The sequence below is a fragment of the Delphinus delphis genome, chromosome 15 (assembly GCF_949987515.2).
Source record: "Delphinus delphis chromosome 15, mDelDel1.2, whole genome shotgun sequence".
Classification (NCBI taxonomy): domain Eukaryota; kingdom Metazoa; phylum Chordata; class Mammalia; order Artiodactyla; family Delphinidae; genus Delphinus; species Delphinus delphis.
Window position 1 is genome coordinate 29,181,459 of NC_082697.1, and position 19,978 is coordinate 29,201,436.

General features: G+C 44.0%; 1 protein-coding gene across 5 annotated transcripts in view; it reads left to right on the top strand.

Moving 5' to 3' along the window:
• PTPRA (protein tyrosine phosphatase receptor type A) overlaps positions 1-19,978 on the top strand; it is a 185,461-nt gene that overhangs the window by 121,208 nt on the left and 44,275 nt on the right. For 3 of the 5 annotated variants that reach the window (XM_060031122.1, XM_060031121.1, XM_060031118.1), the window contains 4 exons: positions 883-909; positions 14,779-14,863; positions 16,055-16,128; positions 16,342-16,478. In XM_060031122.1, the coding sequence (XP_059887105.1) occupies positions 883-909; positions 14,779-14,863; positions 16,055-16,128; positions 16,342-16,478 (323 nt within the window). The remainder of the gene's footprint in view (positions 1-882; positions 910-14,778; positions 14,864-16,054; positions 16,129-16,341; positions 16,479-19,978) is intronic. The other 2 variants (XM_060031120.1, XM_060031123.1) reach the window with 1 other exon arrangement.

A 19,978-nucleotide genomic window follows, 5' to 3' on the forward strand; every position in this document is an offset into this window, starting at 1 on the left:
TGGCTCTCATCACTGGGTTCTGGTTGCAGCCCCCGGGAAGGAGCAACAGAGGAAATAGTTACAAACAATTTCTTTTCCAAAGGGTGTGACCCAGAAGTTACTCTCATTGGTTTTGTTCACATCCCATTGACTGGAATTCTTCATATGATTACACCTAGAGTCTCAGAAATGTAGTCTCTAAATGGACAGGTTTGTGCTCAGCTAAAAGTGGGGGATGTTCTGTACTAAAGGCAAGAAGAGGAAGAGACTGATATTGGGGGAGTGTCAGTAGATTCTGCCACAAGTGTGATTTGTTATTTGTTTAGGCATTTTGCAGTTCGGTTTTGATTTTAATTTTCAAGTGTTTTCTTACTTTGTTAATTTCTAGTTTTATTGCATCATGATAAAAGAATATTGTCTGTACTATTTCTACTACGAGGAATTTATAGGGGCTTGTGGATATTTCATAAGCCTTTGAAAAGGTTTTCTCTGTTAGTATACAGAGTTTGGTCTATGCCATTTAGATTTTATTATCTATTATCATTTAAGGTCTTTTATATTTTTAACTAAAATTTTGCCCTGTTGCATTTTAATGGCTTAAAAAGACATAAAGACCTCAAGTACTATTGTGTTTATATTTCTCTTGGCATTCTTGTATTTTTTATGAATGTTGACGCTGCATTGTTTTTGTACTCAGGGAGAAGGACAAACCATCGATAAAAGTTTAGTGAATCTGTGCAGTCTTATTTCCCAGTTGTTGGAGGGTGCCTCATTGTAGCTCCAGCATATACAAAGGGAAAAGTATCCATATTCCTAGAGCTTATTTTGTTTTACATTAGATTGAATAATAATGTTTGTTTTTAATCTGAGTGAATGTTTCTATTTTTTTTACTTATTACACAGGTAATTCTGACTCCAAGGACAGAAGAGGTGAGCCATTCACCTTATGTTTCTTGTCCTTTTTACAGTGTACAATATTTGTTGCATTTCCTCTGCTCAGTCTGTGGTAACCTTGTGCATCTCTGACTGTTACTTGTTTATTTTTCCTTAAGTTGTTTCCATATTAACCTCATGGAGAAGAGTAACAAATAAGTATTCATTACGTTTTTAAATGTAGATGTTGTTTTTTCCCCTAGTCTATAAAATGTTGACCTCTTGTCACTTTATATGAATTTTATGGATTTTCAGCCCTCTGGTGTAACGTCCCTATGACTGGAGATGTTATGTCAGTGGTCTAAGCAGGACTGCAGAATCCCTGTTCACCAGAGAATAGAATACATGGGGACTCTTGTAGAAGTGGCATATTTCTCTTAGGACAACAGTAAGGCTACCATCAAAGAGCGTAAGATAGATTATCCAGTGGTCTAAGAAATGATCATTGCATTTGAATTTGGAAAATGTTAATCTGCGAGGCAATTTTTCTCATCTTGATTTCCTATTTTATCAAATCAGGCTTGTGTTTTGTTTTCTTTTTTTCTGATTCCATTATTTAAACATGCACAATTTTTCCTGCATAAGTAATGGAACACTTGAAGGCTTATGAAGTCCCATTAAGTAGGGAGCATTTGAATCAGAAAAGTACATACTCTGTACAGCAACTATAATTTAAGAAAGGAAAGAAAAGTAGATACTCTAACCCAAAGTGTTGCCCATCTGCCACTGTGTTTGGTGAGGAACAGTGAGGTGTTATCACACTGTGTACAGATTTCCCTTGATTTTCCAGCTCTCGCTTTCTTAAACTCAGGAACTGGATTTGATTAATGTAGTGCCCTTGCTATTCACTTTCACTTACCAGATTCTCACTGTCAAATGTAGAACCTAATAGATTTATGTAGCAATAGATACTTATATTTGCTCCCTAAAACGGCTCTTTTAACCAATCTTATAATAAAATCCGAAGTCAAAGTGGTAGGCTTCAAAATTAAACATAAGATCTCTGATTCCTTCCTCTACTTAGTGTGTATTTTCTTACTCTTCAGCCTTTTTCTTGCCCCAGATATTATCCCTGTTTTACCTAGCTGACTAATATAGATGTGAGTAGTTTCAGTATTATGATTAAAAAGAAATAAATTACCTTAATTATCTAGATTATTGCTAATTGTGACATACTAATATAATAAATCTTTTTAAGTTTAAAAAATAATTTTGTATAATTGCCTTTGACCAAACAGGAAAATGAAGAGGCATACATAGTCTCAGCCCCATATGTTATGATGATTTTACCAGAGCAAATCCTTAGAAGTATTGCTATAAATTTTGATATCACATTCTAATTTTAAAGCCAAGTGCTTTTTGAGAAATGAGGCTATTGTTTTGAAACATTTGCATTATAATGGGTTTGCTAAGCAAATGATGTCTTATGCAGATGATTAAGGGTTTAAATTTTTATGCATTGGCCTTTGATATGCTTTTTTTTTTTTTTTTTTGCGGTATGCGGGCCTCTCACTGTTGTGGCCTCTCCCTTTGTGGAGCACAGGCTCCGGACGCGCAGGCTCAGTGGCCATGGCTCACGGGCCCAGCTGCTCCGCGGCATGTGGGATCTCCCCGGACCGGGGCATGAACCCGCGTCCCCTGCATCGGCAGGTGGACTCTCAACCACTGCGCCACCAAGGAAACCCCTTTGATATGCTTTTGAACAGCAATAGCTGGTGTTTTAATTGCCAGCCCATATAAGCATAAAAAAGAGAGGACGGGAGGCAAGCAACTTTGCTTCTTTTCTTTCAAAGTTGAAGAAACTACTTATTTTCTCATGTGTATTATTTTTTAAATGTATTCCAAGTTATTTTGGTAGAGCCAGCCTTTTCCCAATTTTGAAAAATATAAATCATATAAGATTTACCATTTTAACCGCACAGTTCAGTGGCATTAAGTACATTTACATTGTTGTGCAATCATCACCACCATCTGTCTCCAGAATTTTTCATTTTATTTTTTTAATATCATCCCAGACTAAAACTCTGTAACCCATTGAACAATAACTCCTCATTTCTCCTTCCCCCAGCCCCTGGTAACCACTAATCTACTTTCTGTCTCTGTAAATTTGTCTGTTCTGTGTACCTCATTTAAATGGAGTCATACAGTATTTGTTCTTTTGTAACCAGCTTTTCTTTTAAAACATTTTCACTGGTGTTAATTTGGATGATTTGTGTACTATATAGTAATGTATTAAATCCAGTTCTGGCATTATCTACCAAGTACCTCTTCACCATGAAGTCAGTGGTCATGAGTATACTTTCCAGTTGTTATTTAGTCTTTGCTAGTTTTAAATCTCAGTTTCATTAGTTTTGTTCTAGGGGAAACAGACTCTGAGATAAAGATTCTCATGCAGCCCCTGTGAGACGGTGATGGCAGTAGTATTGGGTAGAGGGAGGAAATGAGATACCATGGGGTCAGAGCAGAGGCAGCAAAAGCATTAGTATATGTGGTTAAAACATGGGCTCTGGGGCTTCCCTGGTGGTGCAGTGGTTGAGGGTCCGCCTGCCGATGCAGGGGACATGGGTTCGTGCCCCGGTCCGGGAGAATCCTGCGTGCCGCGGAGCAGCTGGGCCCGTGGGCTGTGGCCACTGAGCCTGTGCGGCAGGAGCCTGTGCTCCGCAACAGGAGAGGCCACAGCAGTGAGAGGCCCGCGTACCGCAAAAAAAATAAATAAATAAAATAAAGGGCTCTGGAGCTAGACCACCTGAGTTTGTGTGTTGACTCTCTACCACTTAACCGGCAGGGTGGGGTAGGTACTTAACTCCTGTGCCTCCTTTTGCCATTGGCAAAATAGGATGGGAACAGAATTTCCTTCATAGGGTTGTTGTGAGGAATGAACTAACGTTGAACTAGTGCTTGGCCTACTGCTGGGTCAGCATATAGCAGTTGCTCAGCAACTCTTACCACCACCACCACTCTGTTACTATTACTGTTAATTAGATGGGAGCCTAAGGGGATCAGGAATCTCAGCCAGCCAGTCAGAATTTGTGGAAACAAGGGTGCGCTCTAAGGCAGGGTCACACTGCAGTTTACTACCACAACTGTAGACATCAGCTTATCCTCTGCCCTGTACCTTTTAAACAAAGTTCTGCATAAACCTGTCTCATCTTACTTTTTATTTTAATAGTTTTTTAACTTAGGGTTTTCACATGAAGACTTTATAACTGATATTTGTTAAATAGCAAGAATACAGGATAAAACTAGTCTAACCATACTTTACATTATTTTAGATGTAATCATTTCTATAACTGGGTTTTTTCAAAAAATCTGGACTAGTACCCTGTTAGTATTTGTGAAGGAGTCCTTGAGCTACAGAGTTCTAGAACCAGGCAGGGTAAACATTCTGTTGCACCCCAGAGGCTCCTTAAAGTTTCTCAGCTCTCAAATCAGATCACCTGCTCCCCCTGGGTTTCTCTTTCAATACTTTGCTAGAGTTGAAGTCTAGAAGGGGGTTGGCATTCTTGTTAGAGAGGTATTTTGGGGGCTTCCCTTGTGGCACAGTGGTTAAGAATCCTCCTGCCAATGCAGGGGACACAGGTTCAAGCTCTGGTCCAGGAAGATCCCACATGCCGCGTAGCAACTAAGCCCGTGCACCACAACTAGTGAGCCTGTGCTCTAGAACCCGCAGGCCACAACTACTGAGCCCACGTGCTGCAACTACTGAAGCCCGCGTGCCTAGAGCCCGTGCTCTCCAACAAGAGAAGCCACCGCAATGAGAAGCCCATGTACCACAACGAAGAGTAGCCCCGGCTCATCGCAACTAGAGAAAGCCTGTGTGCAGCAGCGAAGACCCAACACAGCCAAAACATAAAAATAAATAATTTTTTTTAAAAAAATAGGTATTTTGGGATTATCACAGCAAGTGACATGATTAAGTGAACTTCATTTATGATGGCTTTCCCTAAGCACCTTTAATAATATATTCATTCAGCACCTATGAGGTGCTGAGGATTCTAGAAAGAAAAAGAAAAGTTCCCTGTCTGATGGAAGAAACGTGTGAACACCAAGAATCAGCCCACTCAACTACATGCTATTGGATATATACCATACAAAGTGCTATGAGGGGAGCTTAAAAGGCTCACTGTACCTGGGGAGTGGGAAGGAGGCATGAAGGTGAATTTTGGGCAGTTTAATATAGTAACTGAGGGGGCTTCCCTGGTGGCGCAGTGGTTGAGAGTCCGCCTGCCGATGCAGGGGACACGGGTTCGTGCCCCAGTCCGGGAAGATCCCACATGCCGTGGAGCGGCTAGGCCCGTGAGCCATGGCCGCTGAGCCTGCGCGTCCGGAGCCTGTGCTCCTCAATGGGAGAGGCCACAACAGTAAGAGGCCCGCATACTGCAAAAAAAAAAAAAAAAAAAAAAAAAAAAAATATATATATATATATATATATATATATATATATATATATATATATATATATGGAAAATGAGGATGCACGAGACAGGGTAAAAGCAAGGAGACGTGAAAGAGCCAGTCATGTGTTTGAGGAGCTATGCATGGTTGACGTGCATGAAGTGGGAAGTGGTCAGAGGTAGCCTCAACAGCAGTACATTGAGCTCAGGGTGTCTCCTGGTGATGTTAAGGAAGGAAGTGACATGGTCAGATATTTGTTTTAGAAAGATAACTCCAGAGGCCCTAGGGAAGATGGATGGGCAATAGAAATTAAGGTTTCCAAATGGTAATTTGGCCCAAGACAACAGTGATTGGGTTCATCCCAGATGTTTGGGCACTTGAGGCAACTTTTGATGACTTTTGCTGTTTTTAGAGCACTTAACAACCTATAAGAAGCACTTAAAACAACTTTGCCTTTGAGTGTTGATAAATATTTCTACCAAAAAGTGTGAAGACGACAAAAAAAATGGGCCTTAGGAAGTGAGGCTAGAGGAGTATGGCTTTTACTTCACTGATTTTTTTTTTTTTTTTTTTTGGCTGCACTGGGTCTTCATTGCTATGCGCGGGCTTTCTCTAGTTGCGACAAGCAGCCGTTGCGGTGTGCGGGCTTCTCATTGCGGTGGCTTCTCTTGTTGCAGAGCATGGGCTCTAGGTGCACGGGCTTCAGTAGTTGCAGCACACGGGCTCAGTAGTTGTGGCACACAGGCCCTAGAGCATGCGGGCTTCAGTAGTTGCGGCGCATGGGCTCAGTAGTTGCGGTGTGTGGGCTCTAGGGCATGTGAGCTTTAGTAGTTGTGGTGCATGGGCTTAGTTGCTCCGTGGCATGTGGGATCTTCCTGGACCAGGGATGGAATCCGTGTCCCCTGCATTGGCAGGCGGATTCTTTATTTTTTTTATTTTTATTTTTTTGCGGTATGCGGGCCTCTCACTGTTGTGGCCTCTCCCGTTGCGGAGCACAGGCTCTGGACGCGCAGGCTCAGCGGCCATGGCTCACGGGCCTAGCCCAGACCGGGGCATGAACCCATGTCCCGTGCATCGGCAGGCGGACTCTCAACCACTGCGCCACCAGGGAAGCCCCAGCAGGCGGATTCTTAACCACTGTGCCACCAAGGAAGTCCCTTCACTGAGTATTTTTGCGGTTGACCAACGTGTGTCTTAAGTCCTTGAGTGATTCACCTGTCTACATGTGAGCCCTTAAAATAACATGACCCTTTGTTTTCTTGGAAAGGGGATATAAGCAAATAGACAGGTCTTGTCCCAGAACACCATTTTAGTATTTTTAAAATGCTGTCCTCTGGTCTGAGTCTAGGGAGTGAACTTCTGGTAGAATGGGTGGTTGGGGAGTGGGGCGTAGGGGTGGGAGTGGCAGGGAATGGACCACTGTTCCTGCCTTGCCTGCATCATGCAAGGCCACATCTCCAGAGGGCCCAGATCAGGACAAGGCTAAGCACAATGATATGATGAGTCCGTCCATTTTGGGAGGAGCCCTAGGAGGGTGACTGGATTCTGAGCCTGTCTCCAAGTCTGAGATTTGACACAGGGAGCTGTAAATTCTCTCCTACTTTATTAATAGATCTGAGTCTCCTTCCCTCACACAGGCCTGGGAACATCTTTACTATCTGTATTGTCTTTAACTGTATTAAGAACATGGGTGTAATTCAGATGTCAAGAGGTAAAATCTGACTTTTATGATAGAGGACTCTTCTGGCCTGAAAGCTTGGGAGAGTTAAAATGTTTTTCCGACCGACCAACCAACCAACCAACTCATAGAGAAAGAGATCAGATTTATGGTCACCAGAGGCAGGGGGTAGCAGTAGGGGGAATTGGATAAAGGCAGTCAGAAGATACAAACCTCCAGTTATAAGATAAATAAGTACTAGGGATGTAATGAACAACATGATAAACATAATTAACACTGCTGTATGTTAAATACGAAAGTTGTTAAGAGTAAATCGTAAGAGTTATCATCACAAGAGAAAAAATTTTTCTATTTAATTTTGTATCTGTATCAGATCACCGATGTTCACTAAATTTATTTTGATAATCATTTCATGATGTATGTAAGTCAGATCATCATACTATATACCTTAAACTTTCTGTGAATTTCACTGCTCTGGGTACCTCATATAAATGGAATCATACAGTGTTTGTCTTTTTGTGACTGGCTTATTCACTTAGTATATTGTCTTCAAGGTTCATCCTTATATTGTAGCATATGTTTCCTTCCTTTTTAAGACTAAAAATATTTCATTGTACACGTATACCACATTTTGCTTATCCATGCATCTGTCAAAGGACATTTGGTTGCTTCTGCATTTTAGCTGTTGTGACTAAACCCATGTTTAGTTATGAAAATGGATATTCTTTTGGGCATATACCCAGAAGTGGAATTGCTGGATCATATGATAATTCTATTTTTAATTTTTTGTGGAACCGCCATACTGTTTTCCACAGCAGCTACACCATTTTACATTTCCACCAACAGTGCACAGGGTTCCAATTTCTCCACATCCTGGCCAGCATCTGTTATTTTCTGGGACTTTTTTTTTCCTGATAGGTATGAGATTGCTCCTCATTTTATAGTGGCTTTTTTTTTTAATCGACGCAGGGTCCTCTTGCATAAATTGCAGTATATTTTTAAAGATTTATTCTATTTCTTATACTGCCTCTGCTGTCGTTGGTATTTGTGAAGGTCTCCTGTAGGGCTCTGGTTGAGCTTTGCTCTGGAGCACTGAGTTGATTGGAATGTACTCACAGTAGGTGTCCCTTCAGGAAGACAAACAGGAACATATCCTAAACTAGGGGTTCAGTCATTGTTTAGGAAGTTGGACACAGTTATCCTCTAGGCGGAACTGCCTTTCTTTTCCCCTCCTTCGTGTCTTGTGGCCTAGAATTACCTCAGGTACCACTCTTGTTCTTCCTCTGTCTTTAGGGCCCACCCAGGAAACCCTCTGTGGACCTAGTGTGGCAGTCATGAGCATCCTCTCTGGATGCCAATTTTAACCAAAGCAAAACAAGCATTTATGAGACTATCAGGAATACTTAAACAGTAACTGAATATTAGAATATTAGATTATATCAAGGAATTAGTGTTGCTTTTTTTGGGGTGGGGGGCAGCTGTTGGGTCTTTGTTGCTGCACAGGGGCTTTCTCTAGTTGCCGGTAGCAGGGGCTACAGTGTTGCTTTTTAAATAAGGTAAAGGTATTGTGATTATGTTAAGAATCCTTATCTCTTAGTGCCACATACTGAAGTAAATACAGTTGAAATGATATGTCTCAGATTTGCCTTAATATAATCCAGTGGTTCTCAGCTCAGGGTGATTCCCCCCCCAAGAAGACATTTGGCAATGTCTGAAGGTGATTTTGGTCATCACAGTTAAGGGTTTGCTACTGGCATCTAGTAGCTAGAGACCAGAGATGATGTTAAACATCCTACAGTGCACACGAGAGCCCCCCACAGCAGAGAATTACCTATCCCAAAATGTTATTAGTGTGTGGCTGAGAAACCCAACCCTGGTATAGATGAAAACACTGGCATCTGGTAATATTGTCAAAGTGAAATGGTCAGTGCATAGGGATTTACTGTAGTGTTCTTTTACTCCTGTGTAAGTTTGAAAGTTTTCCATAATAACAAGTTAAAAAATGTATATGCAGCTTATATTTTTTATATATATTTTTTAGTAAAGAAGCCATCAGCACACCCCCACTCTGTATAGAATGCTGTTTTTCAAACTGAGCCCAGATGAGACACCACAGCTTGTTGCTCATCCTGTGGGTGTACGGACTGCGTTGGCAAGCCTTTGGTTAAATACCCTACTACCCCAAGACCTACTTTCATCCCCAGTCCTGGTTTGATGCTGAACTTGAGGTGTTTCTAGGCTCAGATTGATGGAACTAGTACTTACCTTTTAACTTGGAGGCTCTTCAGCTGTGATTGATCTCTTCAGCAGTCCAATCCCATCTGCTTTGTTGTCCACAAATCCCTCAAAGTTTCTGGTCTGCTGATGCCACTCTTTGCTGCCTTCCAGATGTGCTTTTTTTTTTAAGATTTTTTTCTTTTTTAATAAATTTATTTATTTTTGGCTACATTGGGTCTTCATTGCTGCATGAGGGCTTTCTCTAGTTGCAGCAAGCAGGGGCTACTCTTCATTGTGGTGCAGTGGCTTCTTTTGTTGTGGAGCATAGGCTCTAGGTGCACGGGCTTCAATAGCTGTGGCACGTGGGCTCAGTAGTTGTGGCTCGTGGGCTCTAGAGCGCAGACTCACTAGTTGTGGTGCACAGGCTTAGTTGCTCCACGACATGTGGGATCTTCCCAGACCAGGCTCGAACCTGTGTCCCCTGCATTGGCAGGCGGATTCTTAACCACCGTGCCACCAGGGAAGCCCCAGATGCAATTTTTATTTCATTCGTATTTTTATGTTTCTTCTATCATTTCAGTGTCCTTTTGGGAAGAGAAAGAAATAAAATTATGGATTCAGCCCCCTGTCTTGAGCCAGATGTCTCCAATTACCTTCTTTTTTTTTTTTCCTTCGGTACACAGGCCTCTCACTGCTGTGGCCTCTCCCGTTGTGGAGCACAGGCTCCAGACACATAGGCCCAGCGGCCGTGGCTCACGGGCCCAGCCGCTCCGCGGCATGTGGAATCCTCCCAGACCGGGGCACGAACCCATGTCCCCTGCATCGGCAGGCGGACTCTCAACCACTGCGCCACCAGGGAAGCCCTAATTACCTTCTTTTAATACCTGGTATACAGCCCTCTGTGAGTGGCATTGAACAAAGACATATTTAGTGATAAATCATTAATTATTTTATTCATTCGCTCAGTGTAGTCCATCCAGTATTTGTTTAGTGCCCACTGTGTGTGAAATTCTGTGCTAGGTGTTAGGTATATGGTGAGAAGCAAAGCAGGTATATAATCCTTGCCTTTGTGGAATTTATGGTGTAAAGGAAGGACACTCATAATCAGCTATACTCAAATAAATATATAATTACGAAGTGTGAGGGTATTATCAAGAGAAATAACAGAGTGCTCTGTGAGACTAATAAAAAACAATAATAGCTAACACTGACTGTGTACATAATGTGTGCAAGTTACTGTGCCAAGAGCTTTACATGGATGATCTCATTTAATCTTTAGAATAACTGATTTTACAAATAAGGAAACTAAGGCTTACCTAATTTAATGTTAAGTCAGAAAAGACCTCTCTGGTAAAAGTAACACTTGAAATGAGAACTGGATGACTAGGAGTTAGCCAGGCAAAGAACAGAGGGAGGCTATATACAGCAGAAGGAATAACATGTTCAAAGGCCCAAGGAAAGAGTGAACCCGGCATGGAAGGATGCCAGTGGCTCAAGTTCAGAGAGCAAGGAAAGAGTGGGAGGAGATAGAGAAAGCAGGGGCTAAATGGGGGAGGTTGTTATTGGCCAGGGTAAGGATATTAGATTTCATTCTAAAGGCTTGGGAAACCATTGAAAGGTTTTTACATAAGAGGGGAACGTGATCTGATTTGCTTTCTTCGAGATCACTCTCCCTGCTTTCTGGAAAATGGACTGGCAGGGGATAGCAGCTTACCGTGATTCAATTGAGAGAGGACAGAGATTTAGACTAGAGTGATGGCAACAGAGTAGAAAAAAGGCAGACAAATTTGAGGTGTTGGTTTTAGTGCTACAACATTACTTGCAGCTGGGTTGGATATAGAAGCTAAGCATGGGGAAGAAACTAAGGGGATTTCCACATTTCTTGCTTGAGCAACAGGGTGGATGGGTGGCAGTACTAGCTACTGAATCACCGGTGAGGGAAATTTTTTTAGACCCAGGAAGTTTGCATTGCCTGTGAAATTTAAAGTAGAGGTGACATTATAGTTTCAGAAGAGTTCGAAGAGAGGTCTGACCAAGCAGTGCAAATGTGGGAATTGCTAGCATATCACTTGAGCTTCCAGCCTGATCTGATCGACTAGATAGCATATAGAGAAGAGCGCCAAGAACAGAGCCCTGAGGAAATCAGACATTTAGAGATCTGTGTTAGAAGAGCAACAACTGACAAGGGAAAATAATTTGAAGGAGACAAGACATAAAATCAGAAGAGTGCTTTGTTGTAGAAACCAAGAGAGGAAAGTTCTTCAAAGAGGAGGGAGGGACTTCCCTGGTGGTGCAGTGGTTAAGAATCTGCCTGCCAGTGCAGGGGACATGGGTTCGAGACCTGGTCCAGGAAGATCCCACATGCTGCGGAGCAGCTAAGCCCGTCTGCCACAACTAGTGAGCCTGCGCTCTAGAGCCCGCGAGCCACAACTGCTGAGCCCGCCTGCCACAGCTGCTGAAGCCCGTGCACCTAAAGCCCGTGCTTTACAACAAGAGAAGCCACAGCAATGAGAAGCCCATGCACTGCAACGAAGAGTAGCCCCCGCTCGCCGCAGCTAGAGAAGGCCTGCGCGCACCAGCGAAGACCCAACGCAGCCAAAAATAAATAAATTTTTTAAAAAGAGAGGAGGGCGTAGTCAGCCCGTTTGAATGCTCATTTTAGTATGAGATCCACATACCAGGGTATGTTTGAAAATTGCCATCAACAAAGAAGCATTGTATAATATCTCCCATCTCTTTAAAAACAAACTTTCTACCCCACTTCTCCCTCCAGCTGCTGCTTTTCTCTGAATCTCTTTACGATAAAAGTCCTCACCTCAAATAAGGGGTCAGTATCTCACTGTCTCTTCTTTCCATCTTTATTTCACTTCATTTGGTCTTCCTCAACAGCTGCTTAACTGAAACCACTCTTGAGAAGATCACCAGTAACTGCCCTCTTGTCAAATCCAATTTCACATCTCTGTTTTCATCCTACTGAATCTGTTGATTGAGTATTTGATTGAGTTGACTACTCCCTCCTTCTTGAAAAATTCTCTTCTTGGCTTGCATGACATCACATTCTGCTCGATTACCTCCTACCTCATGACTGCTGCTTATGAGTCAGTTTAACTAGCTGATCTTTTAAAAGAATGTAAATCCATTTATATCTCTCTCCTATTCAAACCCTTCCAGTCACATAGTGTTTCTCATCACATTCAGAACTAAATCCACACTCATTACCATGGCCTGCAAAGCCCTAAGTCTTCTGGCTTCTGCCCACATCTCCAGCCACATCTTGTATGAAAACTGATCTTTGTGCTATTTCTTGAACCCACCAAATTCCTGAGGGCTCTTATGCTTTGCTGTTCCCTGTGCCTAGAAAGCTCTTTGCACAGATCTTTTTGTGGTTCACTTATTCACATTATTTAGACCACTCTAAGTAATGGCTCAGTATAACCACTTCAGACCTTCCCAAACTACTCTAACATAGCCAACCAATTCCCCCTCCCCAAAACCCATCACTCTCTATCCCTTTACCCTTCTTTTCTTCATATGTCTTGCCCCTGTCTGAAATTGTTTATGAACAGTTTTCTCCCACTTCCCCCAGAATGTCAGCTGTCTGTCGCTTGTCTGTTTAATCAATTCTCTATTCCCAGTGTCTGGAACAGTGCCTGGCATACAGTTGCTGGTCCGTAAATTTTTTTTTTTTTTTTTTTTTTTTGCGGTTCACAGGCCTCTCACTGTTGTGGCCTCTCTCATTGCGGAGCACAGGCTCCGGACGCGCAGGCTCAGCGGCCATGGCTCACGGGCCCAGCCGCTCTGCGGCATGTGGGATCTTCCCAGACTGGGGCACGAACCCGTGTCCCCTGCATCGGCAGGCGGACTCTCAACCACTGCACCACCAGGGAAGCCCCATAAATTTTTTTGTAAATTTATTTATTTTTGGCTGCATTGGGTCTCCATTGCTGCACATGGGCTTTCTCTAGTTGCGGGGGCTGCTCTTGTTGCAGAGCACAGGCTCTAGGCACGCGGGCTTCAGTAGTTGTGGTGCGTGAGCTCAATAGTTGTGGCTCGCGGGCTCTAGAGCACAGACTCAGTAGTTGTGGCACACGGGCCTAGTCGCTCTGAGGCATGTGGGATCTTCCCGGACCAGAGATCGAACCCATGTCCCCTGTACCAGCAGGCGGATTCTCAACCTCTGTGCCAACAGGAAAGTCCCCATAAATATTTTTTGAATGAATGCTGCTAAGAAGTTGAATTAGATGAGGATGGGAATGTTTCCATTGGATTTGACAATATACCATTTGTTGGTGTCCTTGATGAGCAATTTAAATGGCTCACTGAGGGTAGGAGTCAGAGCAAAATAGATTAAGGAGTACCCAGAGGTAAGGGGTTGGAGAAAACAACTGTTAAATAAGACAACCGTTGTGAGAAGTTAACTGTGAAGAGAGACATGGGGCTGGCTGTTTGTGGTTGGAGGAGGGTAAATGAGGTCAAGAAGACAGGTCTTTGAGGTGACAGTAATAGATGTAATACAGGACATATGTGACAGGATTGACCTTTACATGGGGGGATCTGCTAAAGAAGATGAAAAGTGGTGCTGCTAGGAAAGATGGAAAAAGGAGAAGATAGTTACAAATTCAGGCTGGTTGTGTAGTTCGTGATGGGGGCTTGAGAGTGCAGGAAGAGGATGAGGTGGCACCTGGTTAGCTGCCATGAGGTTCAGTGTCGGGTGGAAAGGAACCCAGGCCCTATGGAATGGAGGGCAGAGTTGCTGTATCTCCAAGCCAGATGTCACTGTAGTTGGGGTCCCGGTAAAAGGTAGCTGTGGAAAGAGGGAGAAAAGAGTACCCAGCGTTTTTTGACACTGGGTACTTAAGGATCTAATAATGTGTCCTTGCTTTAATCAGGAACAGTATTCTCTGTGCCAGGAAACCATTTGGATTTATGATAGGAAAATTGTCATTTTTCCTTTCTCTCCCATCTTCCTCTAGATGGAGCGCACTGAGCCTGGGAGAAAGTACATTGTTGGCCCTGCATACCCAGCTTGCAATTAGGAATGATGAATACTCTATGAAATATTTGAGTATTTCTTATGTGCTGAGCACTGATTTTGTTTTAGGCTCTATAGCAATGAAAGAAACAGTCTCTACCTTCAAAGAGCTTTCATTGTAATGCAGGGAGACACAAAATAAACATATGTATGATAAGTCAGAGATGGGGTGGGCATGTCACCCTGGGCTCTTACCCTACTGTACCCTCCTCTTCACCCAATAGCCCTGGGCTGGCAGTGGAAGGTGTCTCTTTTCTCCCTCCCTCCCTCTCCCTCCCTCCCTCTCTCTCTCTCTCTCTCTCTCTCTCTCTCTCTCTCTCTCTCTCTCTCTCTCTCTCTCTCTCTCCCCCCTCTCCCTCTACCTCTCCCTCTCCCTCTCCCCCCCACCCCCCTCCTTCTCTCCCTCTCTCCCTCTCCATGCCCAGCCATCTACATAAGCATTTGGAGGAGCCCTTCTTCCTCATTTGGGTGTTTCCCTGAGCAGCCAACTTGAGCCCTCCATTACATACAATGATAATAACATGTTTTGTTCTCTTGATTTCAGATGAGACGCCAATTATTGCAGTGATGGTGGCCCTGTCCTCTCTGCTAGTGATCGTGTTTATTATCATAGTTTTGTACATGTTAAGGTGAGCGTGCTAATGCTTCTGCATTCTCTTGGACTCTGTTTCAATACCCCAGGGTCTCAATAAGCCCACACAGTCCAGAAGACAGTAGGATAAAGACAGTGAATGGGATAGAGGGGAATGACTCATGGTAGCACTCCTAAGATTAAAATTCTGCTTAGAAATGTTTTAAAGTTTTACATAGTCTTCCTTAACACCTAGCCCCTCTCCTTTGCTTCCATCTGTCCCAAGTCCAGTCCCTCAACTCCAGTTCACCCTAAAATCCAGGACCGTGGTTTAGAGGTTGAGGGAAGAAGTCACAGTCTGTTGTTACTAATAGGCGCTTTAAGATCTTCAGATCTAGCCCTATTGAAACAACCCCTGAAAGCACCCCAGTGAAGATTATGTGTTCAGTAAAGGCCTACTTTATTTCTAGTTGGGGCTTTGTCCCCAAACCCTTCTAGGGCCCCTGACTCAGGCATGCTGAACTGAACCATGTGAGCTACAGAGTTTCTCTTTCTGACTTTCTTCCAGGGTCTTGTAGGTATTACTCTTCAAACAGGTACCAAAGCCAGGAGGGGAAACGCAAGGGAGGGAAAAAGAAGGTGCATTTGTTCTCCTCCTGCTGAAGTCTCCACCCTGAGTAATTGGGTTTAACTCTACCCTTATTTTTGGCTTAAGCTACTCTGGGCTCCCTCTCTTCTTCTGCAGGGATAAAGAGAGGGAAACCTTGTACACCCCTACAGTTTGTTGTGTGTCTCCACCTTTCTGCAGGAGACTTGTGGCCAGACCTGTGCCAACCCAGTCTGAAGCTCTGGGCTTCTCCCTGGTTACACCAGGGAAGTACCAGGATTTTTGTTTGATACTCTTATCTCCCCCCACTGTATTCTACCCACGCATCCTACTTCCACCTGGTGTGGCTATGAACTGCAGCTAATCCTGGAACTGGAGCTGCACAGAGGAGCCATTCAAGCCAGAACATACTGTGGGGTTCTCTGGGTTGGATTCTAGTGTGCTGAGGGTGAGCAAGAGCACAATGAGGTGCTCAGTCACCACTGGAGCTGCTTCCGTGTGTGCAGAACCTGTCTCTAAAAGAGCCTGTTTTTTGGTAAAGGATATTTTAAAAGGCTGAATCAGTAAGTGGAGCTACAAAGCCAATGATTGGTCTCTCCTGACTCTGTGCTTAGTGTTTCACTATGAACATTTTCTCATTAGGTTTAAGAAATACAAGCAAGCTGGGAGCCACTCCAATTCATTCCGCTTATCCAATGGCCGCACTGAGGATGTGGGTAAGACACCCCTAAATTACATGGGGAACCTTCACAGAGAAGAAAAATCAAGAAAATAGGAGTTTCCCCATCTGAAAGGAAAGGAAAAAAGAGACTTGAAAGCAGCCCTAGTTTTTGGATGCCTGACCAATGAGATAGAACCCCTAATTTAGTCTCCAGAGAAGGGCTGTGTCCCCAGGGCACCTGACCAACCTTCCCCCTTATGCACTGCAGAACCCCAGAGCGTACCACTTCTGGCCAGGTCCCCAAGCACCAACAGGAAGTATCCACCCCTGCCCGTGGACAAGCTGGAAGAGGAGATTAACCGGAGAATGGCTGATGACAATAAGCTCTTCAGAGAGGAATTCAACGTGAGTTCTTTGCTGAGGCTGGTGTGTCAGCAGGGAGGAAGGCAGACCTAAGGTCAAACCTTTTGAATCATGGGGTAGAAAACAGGTTTCTAATGGGTTAAGAGGTGAGAAATTTTTTACCAGGTTCATCTGACTCCTTTCCTATGTGACCATGGATAGGAAATGCAAAAAGATTTGCCATACCTCCCTCTTCTACCCATCTATCCATTCATTCATCATTGCATCTGTTACTTTTGTTTAATAAATACTTATCAAGCATCTGATATGTGCAAGGTGCCAGGGATTTGCTGGGGAGCAAAAGCAGATCTAGTCCCTACACTCAGGGAACTTGCTGTGTAAGTTCAAACAGCAATATAGAACATGAAGAACTGGTGCAGAGGCATAGGAACCTATATTAAGAGGTGGCCTTGGGCTTCCCTGGTGGTGCAGTGGTTGAGAGTCCGCCTGCCGATGCAGGGGACGTGGGTTCGTGCCCCCGTCCGGGAAGATCCCACATGCCGCGGAGCGGCTGGGCCCGTGAGCCATGGCCGCTGAGCCTGCGTGTCTGGAGCCTGTGCTCCTCAACGGGAGAGGCCACAACAGTGAGAGGCCCGCGTACCGAAAAAAAAAAAAAAATGAAAGAGGTGGCCTTTTAGAGTCTAGAGCCAGGGGTCACAGGGTATCTTAAGTAGACATTAGGAATAGATCATTGTGGAAAATGAGGACCATGGCAGACTGCAGAGTGCAGGCCTCATCTTCGGTAGTATTTACATTTGCATGTTTTATAACTCTCTCAAGGAAGCAGAACATGTTTGTGAATCTACCAGTTGATTATTCCAGTCCACCAGTTCAGAACTTCCTTTAAAAATGATATTTTAATTGAGACCTAATCATAGGCAAGGGCATTGGGGAAGGGGGGATGGGGAACATTCCAGGTACTGGGAATATCAGGAACAATCTGTCAGTAGTGAGGGTGGGTGAGGGAAGGGCACATTCAAAAAATAATGAAGGACTGTGAGTGGCTGAAGGGCAGAGACTTAAGGGAGTAGTAAGAGATGAAAATGTAGAAGACTGGACCAGACCGTAGATCTTGTAGAACGTCATGAGAGAAGTGGGAAGCCACAGACCAACCAGATTTGTAATTTGGAAAAAATGACTCAGACTACTGGTTAGAGAATAGCCCATGGGGAGACCAGGATAGAAGCAGGAAATACAGTTAGGGGCTGCAGCAGTTAAGACCAGAGTCGCTGATAGATTGATGTAAAGTGGTAATGATTAGGGAAAGGGGAATGGATTTAAGGACACAGGAACAGTTCCAGAGTTGGCTAATTCATCAACTTGGGCATTGTTAAACTCTGTCTCCTTCATATCTTTCCACTCAGCCATGTGTCAGTCCTGTCTCTTAGGCTGGCTTTCCTCATGTTGCCAAAATGACTGCCCAGGGAATTCCCTGGCGGTCCAGTGGTTAGGACTTCGTGCTTTCACTGCTGAGGACCCGGGTTCAATCCCTGGTTGGGGTACTAAGATCCCATAAGCCATGCAGCGTGACCCCCCCGCCCCAAAAATAATGGCTGTCCCAGTTCTAGGCACCACATGGGGGTAAACAAGGTCCAGTGGGAAGAGAATGACTGTTTCTTCCTGTATGTCTCCTTTTATTCGTGAGGAAAACTTTCCCAAAAGCTTCTGGAGACTTCCCTGGTCACATATTCCTTCTTAAACTAGTCATAAGCAAGGGAGAAATAGCCTTACTGCAACTGGCTGAGACCAATCCAGATTATTCCAGTGTCATGTAGAGGATAGGCGGTTAACCCACAGAATGGGAGCTCTAGTAGCAAGGAGGAATGTTTATTGGGTGGGTGGGTTACCACTCATATCTGCTCTGCCTCTGAAGGGCTTGGGGGAGTGGAGAGTGATGTGGTCAGATTTGTACTCTGAGAAAATCACTAGCTACAATGTGGAGAATAGATGGGAGGGAAGCAAGAGGTGAAGCAGAAGACCATTTACCAGGCAAGAGTTAAGGTAATAACTTGGACTCTTTTTTCTGGCTGTTAGAAAAACACCATTTAATGCTCATTATTGATTATGAACATTCACCTCATCCCACAGGATAGCACCTCAGCCTCAACACTATAGCTAGGTCTCCAGTAGGCACTCTGCTGTTTTTTAAATAGGATGCAGGCTACTTCTGGGTGATGGGTGGTGATGGGTATGTGACCTGGTGGCTGTACTTTTTTCTGTGAAATGAGTTCTTTGTTTAGAGGTGATTCCCTGAGATCCCATGATAAGGCATTCCAGTGAATACCTGGATAGGGGTGGTGTTCCTAAGAGGCATGGTAGGCAAATTCAGATAGGTATTGTGACAATCAATTGCCGTGGTATCATGGCCACTATGTTCATGGGCTCATTGGGCCAGCACTGGGGTGGTGAGGGAAAGGGCCGACCAACATCTCCTGGGTTCTTGCAGTGAGTGCCATTCAGTGAGCATACACATGGAGCATAAATATTTTCTGTCTTTTTTGTCCCAGTTATCTACTACTTAGGGATCAGCTTAGATCCTAACATCCAGTGAAGTGGATGGTGTGATACCTTGCTTGAAGTTCTGTTCACCAGACGGATTTCTCTTTTATACTCATTCAGAGCCATACCTTAAGTAGATTATCCCATAGCAATCTGCTTCCAGAATAAGCTAGCATGTCTCACAGAGCCATTTGTATACTAGGCTGGACTTCTTTCTCCTTTAGTCAACTGTTAATATCATCAGGAAGTTAGAGGAATCTATTGAAGGAGTGGGTGTGTGGCACGCGTTCTGTACACATCAGTTTCAGCTGAATTCTGGACATGTCCCAATTTATAGCTTATTGAATCACATAATACTTAGTTTATGACGGGCAGTTGACGTCATATGGATATCTAGTGTCCCATGGTCAGGCTTACAGTCTCTACCAGACTCCAGTGCTAAGCTAGGAACATAATCTTGCTGACAGGATCATGGTCTTGTCCCCAAATCCTAAGGTTTTTCATCATGATTCTCCTGCTCAGCCTGAACCACAGACACTTAGGGCCCCGTAGAATCTACCAGAGATAATTTCTCTATGGCCTGGATCAGCTAGAGAGCCTTCTCTTTTCAGATCACTCAATAAATGAGTCAGAATAGGACACCAGCATGTGGTATACGCATGCTGTCTCCAAAATCCATAATGACCCAGCAAGCATCACTCCTCCTCTTTGAAGTGGGCGGTGGGGAGGGCGTGGGGGCAAGGAGTGGCAACTTACCCTTTACGTTGGAGGGGATATCCTGACGTGCTGCTGGCTTTTGCCTTTCAGAAAACTTGGCCAAGGTGGCAGGCCACTGTATAGTTGTGAGGGTGATGTCCTGTGAAACAGTGAGACAAAATCCCAATGAACCAGTTCACAGCAGAGAGAGGTCAAGATGATTTATCACTGAAGCTGCTCCTGCCATGAGAAAGGGAAACTGCTTCATGTAGTCCTTGTGCATCATAAAGGAAAAAATAAGCGTACTT